General features: G+C 46.9%; 1 protein-coding gene across 3 annotated transcripts; it reads right to left on the reverse strand.

Annotated features, from left to right (window-relative positions):
• Positions 1-2437: 2437 nt before the first annotated feature.
• LOC110498774 (DLG associated protein 5) lies at positions 2438-21955 on the reverse strand. Of its 3 annotated transcripts, XM_036956026.2 has the most exons (16): positions 21803-21955; positions 21316-21560; positions 20891-21066; positions 14795-14866; positions 14586-14625; positions 14415-14462; positions 14116-14274; positions 13696-13984; positions 13307-13474; positions 13090-13178; positions 12822-12982; positions 7017-7380; positions 5789-6807; positions 3324-3501; positions 3140-3183; positions 2438-2950 (listed from the first exon to the last, which is right to left on the reverse strand). In XM_036956026.2, exons 2-16 carry the CDS (start codon positions 21554-21556, stop codon positions 2834-2836), a joined length of 3165 nt encoding a protein of 1054 aa, XP_036811921.2. In that variant the 5' UTR covers positions 21557-21560; positions 21803-21955; the 3' UTR covers positions 2438-2833. The 3 variants fall into 3 exon arrangements, with proteins under 3 accessions (XP_036811921.2, XP_090068249.1, XP_036811922.2); XM_090212123.1 differs by lacking the exon at positions 14415-14462; XM_036956027.2 differs by lacking the exon at positions 3140-3183.
• Between the last annotated feature and the right edge of the window lie 718 nt (positions 21956-22673).

Here is a 22673-nt window from a genome sequence, read left to right on the forward strand (position 1 = left end):
TAATAGTGACCAGTAGCAGGATACATGTGGCAATCAATAATCAATAAACAGCAGCATAGTGGTAGTAATACAGTTAATCAATAGTAATTTTAGCAGCAGTGTAGGTATGGTGGGGAGCAGTAGTTGTTACCCATTTAACAGTCTTATGGCCAGGAGATAGAAGCTGTTTAGGGGTCTAATAATAAATCATGTTTAATTTGTATAGCGATTTTCATTACAATAAGAATCTCAAAGACGCTTTAAAAACAAATAAGTTAAGTGAACGTTCATGGTGGTGGACCTGATTCTAGATTACATTCCTGGAGTTCTTTGAGGCATTGCTGGGCTGTGCAGAGGTCAGGGATCAGAGGGATGGTCAGACCACCAGCTGAAGAGCTGCACTCTTGCTGACACCAGGAGGGTTTCCCCTGGGGAGAGGACAAGAGACAGCGGCCCTCCCCTCTGGCTGAACCTACTGTAAAGTCGTCCAACTGAACTGAAAGCTGATTGGTATAATCAGCTTTCAGTCAAATTACAGGTAATCCCACATGGAAAATTCTAGCAATTGAGACAAACCCATGTCCAAAAATTATTCATTCAATAATATTTTTCTACGCAGATGGGAAAATCCAAGGAGTCTCCAGCTGTCTACACCCGCAGAGGTGGAGCCCAGTCTCAATGCAGCAGGCAACCTCAAATCACAGATCGGTTGAGGGGTCCTCTTTTACTATACCCACATATCTGTATAGCCCAATTTACATTGTTAAGATGGTCACATCTTTGCGGCATTGTTGAAAATGTATTCCTGTGTTTCAGAGTCAGGTGGTGGGTCAGCAACCCACTCATCAGACACTGAGGACTCAGGGATCACCATGGGTAGCCCCACCTCTATCAGCAGTGGAAGCTAGTGTCAAATCACCCTCCCAATGATCATCCCCCCAGCACAGGTAGATTACACACAAGTATATTACACAACTAATTTGATGACCTCTGAAAATCACGGTTCATCCCCAACCACCCCTTCACCCATAGCAACTCGCTCCGAGGGCCCTCGTCATGTGTTGATGAAACTGTCAGTGGGGGGGAATCAATAAACACATCAACTTCAGAACTCATGCCTTGAGTTATGCAATTTGTTCCACGTTCAAATAATAACATGAAATTCAAATTCCCCGTCATTTTACAAGATAAACATCTAACAGTTAAACATTTAATTTGGGCGGCATTCCATTTGTTGTGTGTATATCTTTTTTAATTAAATGCACGTGGCATATAAATTAGGCATACCTCCATTCTTCTGTATGAAATTGCGCAAACCTATCACTGCTTGTTGGGATACCACGTCGCTCTGGAGCCTGCAGCCTTGCTGACATGGTCTAATTTGCTCCTACACCCTCAATTTTCACTCCCTCAGCTTTGGGACACTTGTGCAAATGGTGAATGCCAAATGTAGGGGCGAGGGTGATTTGGAATTCAGCCTCAGAAATACCATTTCATACAGATGTATCTTCTAATTATAACATTTTTCTTTGGTGTGCTCATCCCAATCTCACTCCTGCTGTGTACCCTAACCCGAGCCTGTTTAAGAGGAATGGAGCAGGAGGAGCTGAAGGAGCAGGGAAGACTTCCTGTCCTGCGGATACTGAGCTGGACCCAGAGGGGACTCACCAGTGTACAGCCTGGAGAAGGGAGGTGCAGGACGAGAGGCTGACGCAGACTGCACTAGCACTGCATCACTCTGGCTCAGGCCAAGGAAGACGCCAGGTACTGAGAGACATTATGAAGAGGCCCCTTCATCCAGTTTGAATCCTAACCACACCCTAAGGGACAGTCAAATGTCCCAAGATTAAAACCCAGAGAACCCTTTTGAAGTGATTTTTAGTCTAGGAAATCTGGCCCTGGTGTGCACAATGAATGCTGATGTCAAACTCTGGTCCAACACAAGCTCTTCATGGTAACTCCACAACAAATAAATAAATTATAAAAGGAGAGATGGAGGGAGGAGCAAGGCAAAGGGCCAGAGAGTGACCTTTACCCGTCTCCAGTGGCTGAGATAACTGTGGCCTCCACCACCTCTGTGGTCATCACCAAACAGTCACCTGCCTGCAGCGGCTAAGAGGAAATAGACTACCCAGATCACCCTGGGGTTTGGGAGAGATAGGACTGTAAGACCCGTATGCTAGTGCCAGATTAAAAACAGACATTTTCAGATCATGGTCTATCAAATCATAAGTCCTCTACATTAACATGCATTTCACACAATTCTTCTGATAATAAAATACTGTTTCATGATTCAGTCATTGTTTGGTATAGATGCTCTAGTTGTAGAAAGAGGCACTGACAAACCAGTTCGCTCCTGCTGCAGCTTTCACTGTAAAATATAACACGTTGCAGCGTTGCTTCAATAGTGTTTGAAGGAGAGGAACCCTTTAAAAAAAAGAAGTCTGTTGAAGACCAATTAGAAGAATCAACATTTTATTTACACAAACCAAAAGGTTTTTCAGAATGCATATTCAACATAGAAGAATTTAGGCTACCGGTATTTATAAACTCTTGGTTCAATTTTTTTTTTTACTGCACACACCTGGGCACCATAGAAAATGTGCTTAACAATTAGGAAACTACCTGGAGCCTTTTTGGTATTTCAATAAAAAAGGTGTAGTAGACATGACAAAGAATTTAAGGAAACTCCTTGAAAATCTGTTGAAGTTACATAAAAACACTTTTCTGACAATTAGAGGAGTTTAGAAAAAAGTAACAATGCATATAAACTAATTATTTTCTTGAGACAATAAAAACTAGTCTCTAGAGCGAAATGGAGGGAAAAAAACAGCAGTTAAGCAAATCGGTCTCATCAGTTGTTCGTTCTATTAGATGGAGGTGTGAATGACATGAGGTCACTGGGGCACATTGACTGTCTCACTCTGTCCATCTGATCAGGGGTGAACAGCAACATATCCGACTCAACTGGCTGGAGGAGAGAGAAGAGATTTAGGAGAAAGAAGTGGGGACAGCATGGGTCAGTTGATGAATTGAGAAGAATGCATGCCTAATAGTAAAATTACATATTTCAGAACACCATAGTGAAAAGTGATCCAACACCAAATGAAATCATACTTTATATATGTGAGAAAGAAGGGGTTAAAACAAGGAAGTTAACCTTTGTGGTCCGTGGGGTGAACATTTGTGCCAAACTGGGAAACGCTGTGATGGGAGTGAGGAGGGAATACAAAAATGACTTGATTGAAAAAGAAAACAAATCCACCATAAGGAATACAAATATCCAGGTCAAAGCCTATCCATGCACCAAAACCCAGGTGTACACACACACACACACCACCTACCTGTGGGAGACGACGCTTCCTCCCAAGTGGGCTCTCCAGACTGAGCCATCGGACTCTCCATTTCTACGTCTATCGCCATGGGCGACAGCATCTCCTCAGCAACAGCCAACTCCCGTGGCGACAGGCTGCAGCTTGCTACAGGTTGGAGGTAGCGCTCAAACTCCAACCCCAGAAGACTCTAGTGTATTTAGAGAAAACAATTACCTCTTGCCAGTCATTCATTAAGATCAGCTCAACTACATGACCAAAAGTATGTGGACACCTGCTCAAACATCTCATTCCTTAATTATGGGCATTAATATGGAGTTGTTCCCCCCTACACTGCTGTAACAGCCTCCAGGGAAGGCTTTCCACTGGTTTTGGAGCATTGCTGCGGGGACTTGCTTCCATTCAGCCACAAGAGCATGAGTAAGGTCTGGCACTGATGTTGGGCGATTAGGCCTGGCTCGCAGTCTGCGTTCCAATTAATCCAAAAGGTTTTCAACAAAGTTGGCAGCACAGAATCTAGAATGTCGTTGTAAGCTTCAGCGTTAAGATTTCCTTTCACTAGAACTATGGGGCCTAACCTGAACCATGAAGAACAGCCCTAGAACATTATTCCTCCTACACCAAACTTCAAAGTTGCCAATATAAAATTGGGGAAGGTAGTTTTCTCCAAGCATCCACCAAACCGAGATTCTTCTGTCGGACTGCCAGATGGTGAAACGTGATTCATCACTCCAGAGAAGGCATTTCCACTTCCCCAGAGTCCAACAGCGGCAAGCTTTACACCACTCTTGGTATTTCACAAAATGATCAGTCTTCTGTGCGACTGCTCGGCCACGGAAACCCATTTCATGACACTCCCGATGAACAGTTCCTTGTGCTGACGTTGCTTCCAGAGGCAGTTCCGAACTCGGTAGAGAGTGTTGCAACTGAGGACAGACTATTATTACGTTCTTCAGCACTCAGTGGTCCCGTTCTGTGAGCTTGTGTGGCCTAGCACTGCAGTTGAGCTGTTGTTGCTCCTAGACATTTCAACTCCCCAATAACAGCACTTACAGTTGACCAGGGCAGCTCTAATAGGGCAGAAATTTGACGAACTGACTTGTTGGAAAGGTGGCATCCTATGACGATGCCACGTTGAAAGTCACTCAGCTCTACTGCCAACATTTGTCTATGGAGATTCGCCATGGCTGTTTGATAAATGTTACTCTGGTCAGCAACAGCTGTGGCTGAAATAGCGGAATCCACTCATTTGAAGGGGTGTACACACACATATACATACATATATAAACGTCCCTTCTTCAAGATCCTGCCTTTCAAAGACAATTCATAAAAATCCAAATAACTTCACAGATCTTCATTGTGAAGGGTTTAATTACTGTTTCCCATGCTTGTTGAATGAACCATAAGGCACTTAAGACACTGACAGCTTACAGACGGTAGGCAATAAAGGTCACAGTTAAGAAAACTTAGGACACTAAAGAGGCCTTTCTACAAACTCTGAAAAACACCAAAAGAAAGATGCCCAGGGTCCCTGCTCATCTGCGTGAATGTGCCTTAGGCATGCTGCAAGGAGAAATGAGGACTGCAGATGTGACCATGGCAATAAATGTCACCCATGGGCACAAACCCACTGTTGCTGGACCAGACACAGGACTGGCAAAAAGTGCTCTTCACTGACGAGTCGCGGTTTTGTCTCACCAGGGGTGATGGTCGGATTCGCGTTTATCGTCGACGGAATGAGCTCTACACGGAGGCCTGTACTCTGGAGCAGGAACGATTTGGAGGTGGAGGATCCGTCATGGTCTAGGGCGGTGTGTCACAGCATCATCAGACTGAGCTTGTCGTCATTGCAGGCAATCTCAATGCTGTGCATTACAGGGAAGACATCCTCCTCCTTCATGTGGTACCCTTCCTGCAGGCTCGTCCTGACATGACCCTCCAGCATGACAATGCCACCAGCCATACTGCTCGTTCTGTGTGTGATTTACTGCAAGACAGGAATGTCAGTGTTTTTTCCATGGCCAGCGAAGAGCCCAAATCTCAATCCCATTGAGCACGTCTGGGACCTGATGGATCGGAGGGTGAGGGATAGGGCCATTCCCCCCCAGAAATGTCCAGGGACTTGCAGGTGCCTCGGTGGAAGAGTGGGGTAACATCTCACAGCAAGTACTGGCAAATCATGAGAAGGAGATGCACTGCAGTACTTAATGCAGCTGGTGGCCACACCAGATACTGACTGTTACTTTTGACCCCCCCTTTGTTCAGGGACACATTATTCCATTTCTGTTAGTCACATGTCTGTTGAACTTGTTCAGTTTGTCTGTTGTTGAATCTTATGTTCATACAAATATTTTTACATGTTAAGTTCACTGAAAATAAACGCAGTTGACAGTGAAAGGACATTTCTTTTTTTGCTGAGTTTATATACACACACACACACACACACACACATATCTCCTTTGCCAAAAAAAACTTACCTCAGTGATATAACTGTTTGGAGTCACTGTCACATCGGCATTAGCAGAGACGCTGAGGGAGACCTGGACAGTAGGAGAGGAGGGCACCAGGCAGGGTGAGGAGAGGGGAGATATGCTGTCCTCGGTAGGTTTTGGCCTGGCTGGATTGGAGGAGAGGGTGAAGCTGAAGGCAGGGCTCCTGACTGGGGAGAACTCTGCTCCATAGGTGGGAGTGTGGGGCAGTGAAGAAGAGAGGGGAAGCCTTGGTGAGATGGGTAGGCTGATATCGTAGTCCTCTAAATCTTCTTCTCTGTCCTGGAGTGAGGTAGAGGATAGGATTGACTGGGTAGCCAAAGTGCTGCTCACTTCAGGCATGGCCAAGAGCGCCGATTGGTTGGGCTCCTCTGCGGCCAACACCGATTGGCTGAAGACTTCTTGGGTCATTTCGTCATTGGTCAGCTGTTGCGTGTTGGATGGCGATTGGCTCATTTTCTCAGACTCAGAGCTCTCAATGTGCTCTTCATGGCAAACAGTGGGCTCTGTGACAACCTCCGATTGGTCACAAGCTTCCTGCATGCTCTCGGGCTCTGGTTTGTCAGGAGTGACTTCATTCTGGACCGAGACTAGCTCTGGTTGGTAGCAGGGGCCTTCCTCTGACTGGGCGTCTATCAAAGCTTCTTTGACTGGTGAGAAGCAGAGAGAGACTCTGGTGGGGCTATTCTGGGCGGGGGCCAGGGTGCAGAGTGGGGTGGCATCAGACAGACGAGCAGGGGTGAGGGTGGAGCGAGCAGGGGTGAGGGTGGAGCGAGCAGGGGTGAGGGTGGAGCGAGCAGGGGTGAGGGTGGAGCGAGCAGGGGTGAGGGTGGAGCGAGCAGGGGTGAGGGTGGAGCGAGCAGGGGTGAGGCAGGGGAGAGTAGAGGGTTGTGCAGCTGCAGCAGCGTTGGAGTGGCGGGTTCTGACGGGGGTGGAGAACTTGGTGACAGAGCAGGGAGATGCCTGAGGCGGCCTGGCAGCTACACGGGTTGATCTCCTCACAGAGCCTAGAAAGACAGAGACAACACAGCAGTCAGTCAATTCACAACTCTAACACTGACAGAAGGAGATGTCAGCTTTCTTCCAGGCCCGCGCAAACCCTCTGTCCTTTCAGCCTGCCATTCTCTGCATCTTCCTCTGACTCCATCCATATCTCTGTGCATCACAGCAGTTGAGGGGAGGCATGGGAGAAGAACAGCCGAGGTATGACTCTCACCTGTGAGTTTGGCGGGACTCTCCACCTGGAAGAAGCCTCCCTGGAACACCACCACCGGTGACTCTGGGGCCAAGATCTCTGCCTGGGGGTCCTGAGGAGCTGGAGCAGGGTCGTCCACAGCACTGCCTGGCCCTGCAGCCTGGACTGCCTTCTCTGCCTCTGCAGCCTGCTGCTTGACCTTAATAGCAGCCTTGATGGCAGCCAGACGAGACTTGGCGGCAGCTCCACCAACAGGCTTTGCCACCGGAGCAGAGGCCGGCTTCTTGACCACCTTCCTCTGTCGTGGTGGGAGCTTTCTCTCCTCCTGCCAACCCTTAGACTCTGCTTCCTTCAGAGCACCAAACTTATTGTTCACGTCTTCTACCTGAAAAAGGAAGCGTTAAACAAGGTAAGTGAGGAAAGAGGGAATGCCTTTTTAGAAAGCTTGACACATTTCCAAATTTTCAACCTTTTAGAATGCTGTACCAGTCTAGGTGGTAATTCTTCCTAGAGGTAGCTAGTATAGCTTACATTTAGTGTTAACAGTCAAGCATAAACAGACTAAACACCCGTGTCTGTTCATCTAATTCTACACAAACTGTCACACACACAGTAGTAGACCATGTCCTCCTAGTCACTAACCCACCTGGTAGTAGACCATGTCCTCCTAGTCACTAATCCACCTGGTAGTAGACCATGTCCTCCTAGTCACTAACCCACCTGGCAGTAGACCATGTCCTCCTACTCACTAACCCACCTGGCAGTAGACCATGTCCTCCTAGTCACTAACCCACCTGGCAGTAGACCATGTCCTCCTAGTCACTAACCCACCTGGCAGTAGACCATGTCCTCCTAGTCACTAACCCACTTGGCAGTAAACCATGTCCTCCCAGTCACTAACCCACCTGGCAGTAAACCATGTCCTCCTAGTCACTAATCCACCTGGCAGTAGACCATGTCCTCCTAGTCACTAATCCACCTGGCAGTAGACCATGTCCTCCTGGTCACTAATCCACCTGGTAGTAGACCATGTCCTCCTAGTCACTAACCCACCTGGTAGTAGACCATGTCCTCCTAGTCACTAATCCACCTGGTAGTAGACCATGTCCTCCTAGTCACTAACCCACCTGGCAGTAGACCATGTCCTCCTAGTCACTAACCCACCTGGCAGTAAACCATGTCCTCCTAGTCACTAACCCACCTGGCAGTAAACCATGTCCTCCTAGTCACTAACCCACCTGGCAGTAGACCATGTCCTCCTAGTCACTAACCCACCTGGCAGTAGACCATGTCCTCCTAGTCACTAATCCACCTGGTAGTAGACCATGTCCTCCTAGTCACTAACCCACCTGGTAGTAGACCATGTCCTTCTAGTCACTAACCCACCTGGCAGTAAACCATGTCCTCCTAGTCACTAATCCACCTGGCAGTAAACCATGTCCTCCTAGTCACCAATCAACCTGGCAGTAAACCATGTCCTCCTAGTCACTAATCCACCTGGTAGTAGACCATGTCCTCCTAGTCACTAATCCACCTGGTAGTAGACCATGTCCTCCTAGTCACTAATCCACCTGGCAGTAGACCATGTCCTCCTAGTCACTAACCCACCTGGCAGTAGACCATGTCCTCCTACTCACTAACCCACCTGGCAGTAGACCATGTCCTCCTAGTCACTAACCCACCTGGCAGTAAACCATGTCCTCCTAGTCACTAACCCACCTGGCAGTAGACCATGTCCTCCTAGTCACTAATCCACCTGGTAGTAGACCATGTCCTCCTAGTCACTAACCCACCTGGTAGTAGACCATGTCCTCCTACTCACTAATCCACCTGGTAGTAAACCATGTCCTCCTACTCACTAACCCACCTGGTAGTAGACCATGTCCTCCTAGTCACTAACCCACCTGGCAGTAGACCATGTCCTCCTAGTCACTAATCCACCTGGCAGTAGACCATGTCCTCCTAGTCACTAATCCACCTGGCAGTAGACCATGTCCTCCTAGTCACTAATCCACCTGGTAGTAGACCATCTCCTCCTAGTCACTAATCCACCTGGTAGTAGACCATGTCCTCCTAGTCACTAACCCACCTGGCAGTAGACCATGTCCTCCTAGTCACTAACCCACCTGGCAGTAAACCATGTCCTCCTAGTCACTAACCCACCTGGCAGTAAACCATGTCCTCCTAGTCACTAACCCACCTGGCAGTAGACCATGTCCTCCTAGTCACTAATCCACCTGGCAGTAGACCATGTCCTCCTAGTCACTAACCCACCTGGCAGTAGACCATGTCCTCCTAGTCACTAACCCACCTGGCAGTAAACCATGTCCTCCTAGTCACTAACCCACCTGGCAGTAGACCATGTCCTCCTAGTCACTAACCCACCTGGCAGTAGACCATGTCCTCCTAGTCACTAATCCACCTGGCAGTAGACCATGTCCTCCTAGTCACTAACCCACCTGGCAGTAGACCATGTCCTCCTAGTCACTAACCCACCTGGCAGTAAACCATGTCCTCCTAGTCACTAACTCACCTGGCAGTAAACCATGTCCTCCTACTCACTAATCCACCTGGCAGTAGACCATGTCCTCCTAGTCACTAACCCACCTGGCAGTAGACGATGTCCTCCTAGTCACTAACCCACCTGGCAGTAAACCATGTCCTCCTAGTCACTAACCCACCTGGCAGTAGACCATGTCCTCCTAGTCACTAACCCACCTGGCAGTAGACCATGTCCTCCTAGTCACTAATCCACCTGGCAGTAGACCATGTCCTCCTAGTCACTAACCCACCTGGCAGTAGACCATGTCCTCCTAGTCACTAACCCACCTGGCAGTAAACCATGTCCTCCTAGTCACTAACCCACCTGGCAGGAAACCATGTCCACCTAGTCACTAACCCACCTGGCAGTAGACCATGTCCTCCTAGTCACTAACCCACCTGGTAGTAGACCATGTCCTCCTAGTCACTAATCCACCTGGTAGTAGACCATGTCCTCCTAGTCACTAACCCACCTGGCAGTAAACCATGTCCTCCTAGTCACTAACCCACCTGGTAGTAGACCATGTCCTCCTAGTCACTAATCCACCTGGTAGTAGACCATGTCCTCCTAGTCACTAACCCACCTGGCAGTAAACCATGTCCTCCTAGTCACTAATCCACCTGGCAGTAAACCATGTCCTCCTAGTCACTAATCCACCTGGTAGTAGACCATGTCCTCCTAGTCACTAATCCACCTGGTAGTAGACCATGTCCTCCTAGTCACTAACCCACCTGGCAGTAAACCATGTCCTCCTAGTCACTAACCCACCTGGTAGTAGACCATGTCCTCCTAGTCACTAACCCACCTGGCAGTAGACCATGTCCTCCTAGTCACTAATCCACCTGGTAGTAGACCATGTCCTCCTAGTCACTAACCCACCTGGTAGTAGACCATGTCCTCCTACTCACTAATCCACCTGGTAGTAAACCATGTCCTCCTACTCACTAACCCACCTGGTAGTAGACCATGTCCTCCTAGTCACTAACTCACCTGGCAGTAGACCATGTCCTCCTAGTCACTAATCCACCTGGCAGTAGACCATGTCCTCCTAGTCACTAATCCACCTGGCAGTAGACCATGTCCTCCTAGTCACTAATCCACCTGGTAGTAGACCATGTCCTCCTAGTCACTAATCCACCTGGTAGTAGACCATGTCCTCCTAGTCACTAACCCACCTGGCAGTAGACCATGTCCTCCTACTCACTAACCCACCTGGCAGTAGACCATGTCCTCCTAGTCACTAACCCACCTGGCAGTAAACCATGTCCTCCTAGTCACTAACCCACCTGGCAGTAGACCATGTCCTCCTAGTCACTAACCCACCTGGCAGTAAACCATGTCCTCCTAGTCACTAACTCACCTGGCAGTAAACCATGTCCTCCTACTCACTAATCCACCTGGCAGTAGACCATGTCCTCCTAGTCACTAACCCACCTGGCAGTAGACCATGTCCTCCTAGTCACTAACCCACCTGGCAGTAAACCATGTCCTCCTAGTCACTAACCCACCTGGCAGTAGACCATGTCCTCCTAGTCACTAACCCACCTGGCAGTAGACCATGTCCTCCTAGTCACTAATCCACCTGGCAGTAGACCATGTCCTCCTAGTCACTAACCCACCTGGCAGTAGACCATGTCCTCCTAGTCACTAACCCACCTGGCAGTAAACCATGTCCTCCTAGTCACTAACTCACCTGGCAGTAAACCATGTCCTCCTACTCACTAATCCACCTGGCAGTAGACCATGTCCTCCTAGTCACTAACCCACCTGGCAGTAGACCATGTCCTCCTAGTCACTAACCCACCTGGCAGTAAACCATGTCCTCCTAGTCACTAACCCACCTGGCAGTAGACCATGTCCTCCTAGTCACTAACCCACCTGGCAGTAGACCATGTCCTCCTAGTCACTAATCCACCTGGCGGTAGACCATGTCCTCCTAGTCACTAACCCACCTGGCAGTAGACCATGTCCTCCTAGTCACTAACCCACCTGGCAGTAAACCATGTCCTCCTAGTCACTAACCCACCTGGCAGGAAACCATGTCCACCTAGTCACTAACCCACCTGGCAGTAGACCATGTCCTCCTAGTCACTAACCCACCTGGTAGTAGACCATGTCCTCCTAGTCACTAATCCACCTGGTAGTAGACCATGTCCTCCTAGTCACTAACCCACCTGGCAGTAAACCATGTCCTCCTAGTCACTAACCCACCTGGTAGTAGACCATGTCCTCCTAGTCACTAATCCACCTGGTAGTAGACCATGTCCTCCTAGTCACTAACCCACCTGGCAGTAAACCATGTCCTCCTAGTCACTAATCCACCTGGCAGTAAACCATGTCCTCCTAGTCACTAATCCACCTGGTAGTAGACCATGTCCTCCTAGTCACTAATCCACCTGGTAGTAGACCATGTCCTCCTAGTCACTAACCCACCTGGCAGTAAACCATGTCCTCCTAGTCACTAACCCACCTGGTAGTAGACCATGTCCTCCTAGTCACTAACCCACCTGGCAGTAGACCATGTCCTCCTAGTCACTAACCCACCTGGCAGTAGACCATGTCCTCCTAGTCACTAATCCACCTGGTAGTAGACCATGTCCTCCTAGTCACTAACCCACCTGGCAGTAGACCATGTCCTCCTAGTCACTAACCCACCTGGCAGTAGACCATGTCCTCCTAGTCACTAACCCACCTGGTAGTAGACCATGTCCTCCTAGTCACAAACCCACCTGGCAGTAGACCATGTCCTCCTAGTCACTAACCCACCTGGCAGTAGACCATGTCCTCCTAGTCACTAACCCACCTGGCAGTAGACCATGTCCTCCTAGTCACTAACCCACCTGGCAGTAGACCATGTCCTCCTAGTCACTAATCCACCTGGCAGTAGACCATGTCCTCCTAGTCACTAAGCCACCTGGCAGTAGACCATGTCCTCCTAGTCACTAACCCACCTGGTAGTAGACCATGTCCTCCTAGTCACTAACCCACCTGGCAGTAGACCATGTCCTCCTAGTCACTAACCCACCTGGTAGTAGACCATGTCCTCCTAGTCACTAATCCACCTGGCAGTAAACCATGTCCTCCTAGTCACTAATCCACCTGGTAGTAGACCATGTCCTCCTAGTCACTAACCCACCTGGCAGTAGACCATGTCCTCCTAGTCACCAATCCACCTGGTAGTAGACCATGTCCTCCTACTCACTAACCCACCTGGCAGTAGACCATGTCCTCCTAGTCACTAATCCACCTGGCAGTAGACCATGTCCTCCTAGTCACTAACCCACCTGGTAGTAGACCATGTCCCAGAAGCCTTGCAAGTCAGTGCATGTGGTGATCTTCTCTCCTCTGCCAAGCTCACAGTCATCCACCAGGCCAGAGAACTGACCAAACCTCTCCTTCATCAGCAGCCTGGCCTGCCCCACTGCAGTACGCATACGGTCCCGCACTTCAAAGGGATGGATATAAACATTGAGGAAATGTTGTAGGATGCATTTCGCTAATAGAAATCCAAATCGACCACTTAAGATGGTTAAAACACGTCAAGTTACTCACTCTCTTCAGGGATAGAGGCATCATCCACCCTGGGCTCCCACTGCTGACAAAATGCTGTCAGTCTCTCGGTCTCACTGACCACCACCAACCTGACAGACACACAGACAGACATTCACATATCACATGACACAACACTTGTCTAGGTCAGGAACTTCGCTGTTGACTTGGTTTCATATAATATGCATGATAAGTTTGTCAGCTAAAATGTAACCCTCACCTAAAGTAGGGCACATCATGCTCTGGTTCTTGGGGACACTGAGGGGCCAGAGTAGGAGAAGGTGGGGATTGTACAGGGGACTTGGCAGGAGAGGGAGCACTGAGCTCCATTTTGGGCACCAAGTCAGAGAGCCAGAGTGGCACAGGTGGTAGTACAAAGGCAGGGACACTGCAGAGAGGAGGATGAAGATTTAAAACATATAAAATGACAATATGTTTTCAGTAAGAAATGACAGCCAGTCATATTTTAATAAGCAGTAACAGTATATCAACCAGATTTTCATACCCCAGCAGAAAAAAATGCATCTGTAATGCACCTAATAAATATTACAAGGGAATCTAAAATATGTCAGAGGGATACAGACTGATCAGAAACCCACAATGTGTTACCTGGGTTTGAAGAAGGAGTCTGCAGAGCGGGGGGTGAGAGGGGTGGGCTTGAAGTTGGACAGGCCTGCTGGGGCCTGGAACACAAAGCCCTGAGGAGCGAAGGAGGACGGGGTAGGGGCTGGAGGGGGGAGGGAGGAGGCCTGGGCTGGGACAGGTTCTGGATCAGCAGGGGAAGGGTCTTCTACCATCTTCTCCTCCTTTACACTGGGGGGTGGCGGGCTGGCAGCCCTGGGCTCCTCCACTGGCTTTTTCCCTTTTACAGCAGCTTGCTTATTGCTTTCAGTATTTCCTAAAGAGAATGTCAAAATGTACCTTTTTCTTTCTTTTTTTTTTATTCAGAAATAAAATGTGGGAAACCACATAAAATGCTGTAGAGGAATAATGCATATGAAGCGTGGGATGTCAGCTGCCAAAGCTCACCCCTGGTGTTCCTCCCTCTGCCAACAGGTGGTGATGCAGACTGCTTGGCATTTGATCTGGTCTTGGGAGCTGCAGTAGGTTTGTCCTTTGCCACCGGGGCCACAGAGACCAGAGGCCTGTTAGCTGACCTTGTGGATGGGGCTCTGACGACTGGTTCACCTGCAGGAAATTGGAAAAAGAACAGTTACATTACAAGTCAAGGATATGTTTATTGGGGTTAAATAATTGGCTAAACAAAAAGGTTGAGGCATAATGTATAGAACAGCTGACAATATTTTTGTCATGGTTACGAGTGTTACCTAAATTGATCTTGGTTCTCCTGGTTGACCTGACCACAGCTGGTTCAACTAAGACAGAACCAGGTCAAGTTAAGGGGTTAGCAGTCAGTACATACAGGTGTTGAACTAAGCACACCATTCAATGATTATACAGGGTGGAAAATTGTTTTTCAAACAACAAAGAACACCAACCTTTTCTTGAAGCAGGGACAGTGTCAATAGTCTGTGGTGCCTAGGTCAATGGAACAGAGAAAATACAGCATTTTGTCAATTATATGGTTATTCCAAAAAGCTGCTATTATAGTTATTGACTAAATAATCTAATAAAACATATTATATAAAAGATGTGTGCAGAACAAAATGCAGACTTGGTAGGGCAATTATTATTGTTTTTTTATCACCTTGGGGGCCTGCTGCCTCATGGTTGAGCGCGTCACTCTGGTGGATTGGGGCAGGACCACTGTCGTTGTTGCCTGGTAGGAGGAAAAGGCAAGGCCACGTTATGACAACGTAACACCACTAAATCCTTGCTTATACCTGGTGCTAACTGGCATCCTTTGTCCTGGTCTTGTCCACAATCGGATTGTTACCACATTTTCAAATGTGTTTACACATGGTAGTAAAATGTCTCATCCAGCCACTGTGTCCACATTGCGACCAGATTTCCTGGTCCCTCCCTGTATGCAAACGTGACAGATATTCTTTCAAAAATAATATTTATTTTAAAACATATTGCTGTCATAAGTCAATTATACCAGCTGTCAATGATTGAAGGTAGGATAATGAGGATTTAAAAATGGTGTCACTGTCCAGATTAGTCTACACTTGAGAGATACACAGACAATGCGTGCCCGACTACCTCCAGTAGTGGTCAGGAAGATCTGATCAAAATCAAACCACTGTGTCTTTTTATAGTCTACACCAGTCTACAAATATGGGCATGTATTGATTAAAACACACAGTTTTGCAACAAAGGTCTACAGCAGCCTTAACACCATGGTGTAGCCGGAGGACAGTTAGTTTCCGTCCTCCTCTGGTTACATTGACTTCAATACAAAACCTAGGAGGCTCATGGTTCTCACCCCCTACCACAGACCTTCCACAGTAATTATGACAACTTCCGGAGGACGTCCTCCAACCTATCAGAGCTCTTGCAGTATGAACTGATATGTCGACGCAATCAAATAATGAATCTACTACTGAAAGCATAAACTATAGCTAGCTAGTACTGCAGTGCATAAAATGTGGTGAATAGTTGCCTGAGAGAGAGAAAGAGTGCTAGCTACAGAGGCATGCGAAAGTATTCACCTCCTTGGCATTTTTACTATTTTGTTGCCTTACAACCTGGAATTAAAATATATTTGGTTTTTTGGGGGGGGCTGTATCGTTTGATTTACAAGACATGCCTACTTTTCTTGTGAAACACAAAAAACAGGAACCTTGAGCATGCATAACTATTCATCCCCCCAGGGTCAAAACTTTGTAGAGCAACCTTTTGCAGCAATTACAGCTGCAAGTCTCTTGGGGTATGTCTCTGTAAGCGTGGCACATCTAGCCACTGGGAGTTATGCAAAACTGCTCCAGATCCTTCAAGTTGAATGGGTTCCGCCGGTGTACAGCAATCTTGAAAACATTTTTGAATTTGCGCCTTTATTTAAGCAGGTAGGCCAGTTGAGAGGCCAGTTGTACAATGTGTGCAAATATAGAAGATTAGGGAGTTACGGCAATAAATAGACCACAGAGGTGAAATAATTACAATTGTGCATTAACACTGGAGTGATATGTGCAAGTAGAGATACTGGGGTGAAAAAGAGCAAGAAGATAAATAACAATATGGGGATGTAGTTGGTTGTGCCATTTACAGGTACAGTGATCGGTAAGCTGCTCTGACAGCTGATGCTTAAAGTTAGAGAGGGAGATATAAGTCTCCAGCTTAAATGATTTTTGCAATTCGTTCCAGTCATGGGCAGCAGAGAACTGGAAGGAAAGGCAGCCAGTGAAATATACCTGCTGGAGCACGTGCTACTGGTGGGTGCTGTTATGGTGACCAGTGAGCTGAGATAGGTGGGGCTTTACCTAGCAAAGACTTATAGATGACCTGGAGCCAGTGGGTTTGGCGACGAATATGAAGTGAGGGCCATTGAAGCTCGTATGGAGGTTAGTTAACACAGTGTCCAAAGTGCCAGATGTATACAGAATGGTGTTGTCTGCGTAGAGGTGGATCAGAGAATCACCAGCAGCAAGAGCGACATCATTGCAATATACAGAGAAAAGAGTCAGCCCGAGAATTGAACCCTGTGGCACCCCCATAGAGACTGCCAGAGGTCCGGACAACAGGCCCTCCGATTTGACACACTTAACTCTGAGAAGTAGTTGGTGAACCAGGCGAAGCAGTCATTTGAGGAAACCAAGGATATTGAGTCTGCCGATAAGAATGCGGTGATTGACAGAGTCGAAAGCCTTGGCCAGGTCGATGAAGATGGCTGCACAGTATTGTCTTTTATCGATGGCGGTTATGATATCGTTTAGGACCTTGAGTGTGGCTGAGGTGCACCCATGACCAACTTGGACACCAGATTGGAAAGTGGAGAAAGTACGGTGGGATTCAAAATGGTCGGTGATCTGTTTGTTAACTTGGCTTTTGAAGACCTTAGAAAGGCAGGGTAGGATAGATATTGGTCTGTAACAGTGTGAGTCTAGAGTGTCTCCCCCTTTGAAGAGGGGGATGACCGTGGCAGCTTTCCTATCTTTGGGGATCTCAGACGATACGAAAGAGGTTGAACAGGCTAGTAATAGGGGTTGCAAAAATTGCGGCAGATCATTTTAGAAGGAGATGGTCCAGATTGTCTAGCCCAGCTGATTTGTAGGGTCCAGATTTTGCAGCGCTTTCAGAACATCAGCTGTCTGGATTTGGGTGAAGGAGAAGCGAGGGGGGCTTGGGCAAGTTGCTGCAGGGGGTGCAAAGCTGTTGGTCGGGCTAGGGGTAGCCAGGTGGAAAGCATGGCCATCTGTAGAAAAATGCTTATTGAAATAATCAATTATCGTGGTGACATTGTTTCCTAGCCTCAGTGCAGTGGGCATCTGAGAGATGGTGCTCTTATTCTCCATGGACTTTAGTGTCCCACAACTTTTTGGAGTTTGTTATACAGGATGCAAATTTGGTTACAGATTTAGGGTTGTACCTGGTAGGTTCCTTGATAATTTGTGAGATTGAGGGCATCTAGTTTAGATGGTTGGACGGCCGGGGTGTTAAGCATATCCCAGTTTAGGTCACCCAACAGTACGAGCTCTGAAAATAGATGGGGGGCAATCAATTCACATATGGTGTCCAGGGCACAGCTGGGGGCTGAGGGGGGTCTATAACAGGCGGCAATGGTGAGAGACTTGTTTCTGGAAAGGGGGATTTTTAAAAGTAGAAACTTGAATTGTTTGGGCACAGACCTGGTCAGTATGACAGAACTCTGCAGGCTAACCCCGCCTACTTTGGCAGTTCTATCTTGTCAGAAAATGTTGTAGTTGGAAATTTCTGGATTTTGTGGCCTTCCTAAGCCAGGATTCAGACACGGCTAGGACATCAGGGTTGGCGAAGTGTGCTAACGCAGTGAATAAAATAAACTTAGGGAGGAGGCCATGCATGAAACCACAGCTTTTACGGTTACGAAAGTCAACAAATTAACCTCTACATCACCAGAGGAGGAGTAGGCTAAGGGTACGGGTAAAGGCTATAAGAACTGGCCGTCTGGTGCGTTCGGAACAGAGAGTAAATGGAGCAGGTTTTTGGGCGCGGAAGAATAGATTCAAGGCATAACGTACAGACAAGGGTATGGAAGGATGTGAGTACAGTGGAGGTAAACCTAGGCATTGTGACGATGAGAGGTTTTGTCTCTGGAGGCAACAGTTAAGCCAGATGAGGTCACCGCATATGTGAGAGGCGTGACAAAAGGGATATCTAAGGCATATTGGGCAGGGCTGGAGGCTCTATAGTGAAAAAGACAATCACTAACCAAAACAGCAATAGACAAGGCATATTGACATTAGGGAGAGGCATGTGTAGCCAAGTGATCATAGGGTCCAGCGAGTAGCAATAGGTAAGTCAGGGAGCCGATTCAGTAGTCGCTACTACGCTAGGTGAGCTGGAGACACAGAAATTCAGACAGCTAGCGGGCCGGGGCTAGCAGATGGGCCTTTGGCGTCGTCGCAACGAAAGGGCCTGTTGAAAACACCTCGGACGATTACGTCGGCAGACCAGTCGTGATGGATCGGCGGACTGGCAGGTATTGACCAAGCTGAGGCTGGCTGGTGTCCGAGTTAACAGCAAAGACCGCTAACAGTGGCTGACTGACTACCAGCTATTTAGCTGGCTAGCTTCTGATTGGGGTACCGGTTCTTAGGCATAAAAATAGCAGCTCCGTACCACATATGGTGAAGCGGGTTGCAGGAGAGTATATTCAGTCCGTAGATGGAAAGTGAGATTAAAATATATACCAGGAGGGAATACGATATTTACACGGGACAGGACGGTACAAGACAAAACACACATCCGACTGCTACGCCATCTTGGATGATGCTGCCACCACCATGCTTCACTGTGGAGATGGTGTTCTCGGGGTGATGCAAGGTGTTGGGTTTGTGCCAGACAGTGTTTTCCTTAATGGCCAAAAAGCTCAATTTTAGTCTCATCTGACCAGAGTACCTTCTTCCATATGTTTGGGGAGTCTCCCACATGCCTTTGGCGAACACCAAACATGTTTGCATTTTTCTTCTTTAAGCAATGGCTTTTTTCACACTTCCGTAAAGCCCAGCTCTGTGGAGTGTACAGCTTAAAGTGGTCCTATGGACAGATGCTCCACAGCGGAGATTAGAGTTTTGCAACTCCTTCAGGGTTATCTTTGTTGCGCCTCTTGTGGGCAGGCCCTCTCTTGGCAGGTTTGTTGTGGTGCCATATTCTTTCCATTTTTTAATAATGGATTTAATGGTGCTCCGTGGGCTGTTCAATGTTTTTCTTTTATAACCCAACCCTGATCTGTACTCCACAACTTTGTCCCTGACCTGTTTGGAGAGCTCCATGGTCTTCATAGTGCCCCTTGCTCAGTGGTGTTGCAGACTCGGGGGCCTTTCAGAATGGACACATATACACACATACTGAGATCATGTGACACAGATTGCACACAGGTGGCATTTAACTAATTATGTGACTTCTGAAGATAATTGGTTGCACCAGATCTTATTTAGGGGCTTCATAGCAAAGGGGGTGAATACAAATGCACCCACCACTTTTCAGTTTACATTATTTTTTTAAACAAGTAATTTTTTTAATTTCACTAAATTTGACTATTTTGTGCATGTCCATTACATAACCCCCCCCCCCCAAAAACTATTTATATTACAGGTTGTAATGCAACAAAATACAAAAAACGCCAAGGGGGGTGAATACTTTTGAAGGCACTAATATAAGTAATTGCGTTTTTTTCTCCACTTTCACTTACCGAGCTAGCAAATGTTACCTAGCTTGCAAATGCAGCTACTCAAACAGAGATGGATGCTATGTTTACGGGCTGGCTATCCAACACAAACTCTTTCAAGTCAACGTAAGCTTTTGGTTTTATTAATTTACTGCCATCGTGGCCTGCCGGTGTAACTGCTTAAGTGCACGAATGTAGCAGGTTTATTAACGCGTTAGTTCTAGTAGTTAATAACTATGTTGACTGACATTAGGGGACAACGATGTAAGCTGTGTGTAGCAGTTAGCGTTTATGGTATGGAAAGGTTTTTTCGACCTGGTCATAGGCAGCTGTTGTATTGTGCACTGAAGTCCACAAGCAAAGGGAAAAGGTGAGAGGAGAGCGTATAGCTGCCAAAAAAATTGACAATGAGCAAATTATTATGCTGTTTTTGTATGTGGCTGCTATGAAAGTGAACTGTGATCAGGAGTGTATTCATTGCGCCAATTCTGCTCGAAAACGTTTCTTAAAGGAAACAAACAGAACAAAACAGGGATAAACATACCTGAATTTGTCCAATAGAAACTCGTTTGCAACTGTTGGACTAATGATTACACCCCAAATCAGCTAGATACAGGCACATGTGCAAGGAGGTATAGAATGTGTCACTGCCTGGATTACTAAATTTTCTCCCGACCTGCTGTAGCAATCTCATGATGGGTATATGGAAAATTGTATTATCAGGTTGTAGCCTAAACCTATCAATTTTACATTGAGCTGGGTGAATGGAAGATGAACGACAATCAGCAAATATGATGTAATAGAAATAAGGCCAAGTGTATAAAAAAACATGTCCTCCCTCAACTTAAAACGGCACCGACCGCCACTGTCTTATATCCCTATGAGTTTTGAGCACATCAAGTTCACCCTCTGGTGATGAGTCAAGTACATCTTCATCAACTCAACGATTGAACGATGACTCCCAAGGACGATGGATATACTATCTATAGATATGTCAGCAGTATACAGACTCCGTGTTAAGCTGTGCCCCCTCACCATGGCTTTGGTCGTGGCAGCTGGGGCCTGAGGTAGAGGGGCCAGGGGCTGGGGCCGGTATAGCCCAACTTTAAACACCCCCTTCTTCTCCCTTGCCCTCTTCTCTTTCTCCTTCACAAGCTCCTTCTTCTCTTTGTAGCGTGCAAGCTTTTTAATTCGCTCCTCCACTGCAGTGTCTGAGAAATAGAATGAGGGAGTTGGAGAAAAAATAGATCAGTGTGGGATTACATAATATTAGTGGGCGTGGAGGATGAAGAGGCATGAGGGCGAAGTTGGCTCAGGCACATTTTTTTTTTTGACACCACAGTTTCAGAGAAGAAAATATTCAAGCCAGCTAACCTGACTACAGTAATGTTACCTAGAGAATAGTGTTAGGTAGCTAAATAAGTGATCCACGAATGCACATCAAAAGCACACAAACTCACTTTTCACTTGTTTTGCATTCGGTGCTTTTTCCTGAATTACTGACACATGTTCTGCAACAGACATGTCCAGTTGAGAGCATTCCAGTTCGGGGAGTTTGTCAAGCTGTCTGCGGCTGTTCAGGGCCTTGTCTCGGTTCTCCTTCTGGGACTGCGACCGTCTGCGAGACATCTTCACGCGCAGCATGTCCACACTGGTGTCACGCTGACGCATGTGGCCGAAACGAGCTTCCATTGTGTCCATGATCCTGTGACAAATATACATACAATGCATTAAACTACTAGTTATTAACACGCTGTTACAGACAAATACATATTGATTATCGTGTGGTTGTATATTTAGAAAACGTTAGTTAGCAAACGATGAGCCAAACAAACTAGCTGGCTATCTTACTAGTAGCAGTCACGGTTAGTCACTGACGCTTAATATGCTCTACCTAGTTATGAGATATATTAATCAAAATAGGATTTTATCAATGTGTACTCTTACCTGTTTAAAATGTAATTATTATTGGTGATATCCAAGTTCTAGCAGTCCAACTATCTGGCAACCTTTATGGATGGAAGTACTCGGATAAACGACTTCCAAGTTAGAACTAAAAATAACAACAACATGGCGGGTTAGTTTTGAAAATTCTGCCATTCAAAGCTGATTGGCTGATTATATATTTCCGGTCAGGAGAGTCGCGCTGATAGGCTAGAAATGTCGAAGTTGTGGGAGAGACAAAAAGTGAGTAAAAAAAACACTCTAAATATGTTTAGAACTACAAATGAACTTTCTTCTGACGATTCTTTTATTTTTTGTTTAGTTTTCTTAATTTGTTTTTGTTTTTAACCTTATTGTCCACTTAGGAGCCTACAACAAGTCACAGTAAAACATGAACATTTTTAACCATAACATTTTAAAAAATGTATACAATCTACATTAACAGTCTAAAAGGACCAAAAAGAGACAATAGAAAAAACTGTCAATGGCAATGTGAGAAAATTATAGTAACTAGTTAGGGGTCAGTCAGCGGCGGCGTATGCGCGATTAATTTGCAGTCTGGACATCTCCTGCTCTGACTACAGCTGGGAGGGACTGCTGCGTGAGGACTGGGCCACCTGTGAGTGTTTTGGGACGGGAGTGGGGCTCACGGCAGCACCTGCTGCTCGTTGAGAAGAGTAAGAATGATATGTGCTTTCACGTCAGATTCTCCAATAACACCAGAAAAAGTCACTAGATTTGTTGTTAGTGACTTTATTGAAAATGTGTCACTAGAGGGGTCTGAATACTCGCTAAATATAGCGACAAAGTTGCTAAGTTGGCAGCACTGCACCCATGAGACAGACCATATCTCCCAGGTGAAAAAGACTGCACT

Source organism: Oncorhynchus mykiss, chromosome 20 (assembly GCF_057628025.1).
Source record: "Oncorhynchus mykiss isolate SJ-2025 chromosome 20, ASM5762802v1, whole genome shotgun sequence".
Taxonomy (NCBI): domain Eukaryota; kingdom Metazoa; phylum Chordata; class Actinopteri; order Salmoniformes; family Salmonidae; genus Oncorhynchus; species Oncorhynchus mykiss.

Bases quoted from the DNA above. Each gene is read 5' to 3' on its own strand.
- LOC110498774 (XM_036956026.2), bottom strand. From the start codon at position 21,556: ATGGACACAATGGAAGCTCGTTTCGGCCACATGCGTCAGCGTGACACC. The intron at 12,983-13,089 runs GTGAGTAACTTG...ATCCCTTTGAAG, and splicing joins TGCCTCTATCCCTGAAGAGA to TGCGGGACCGTATGCGTACT. The intron at 2,951-3,139 runs GTTAACTTCCTT...TCTCTCCTCCAG, and splicing joins TCACCCCACGGACCACAAAG to CCAGTTGAGTCGGATATGTT.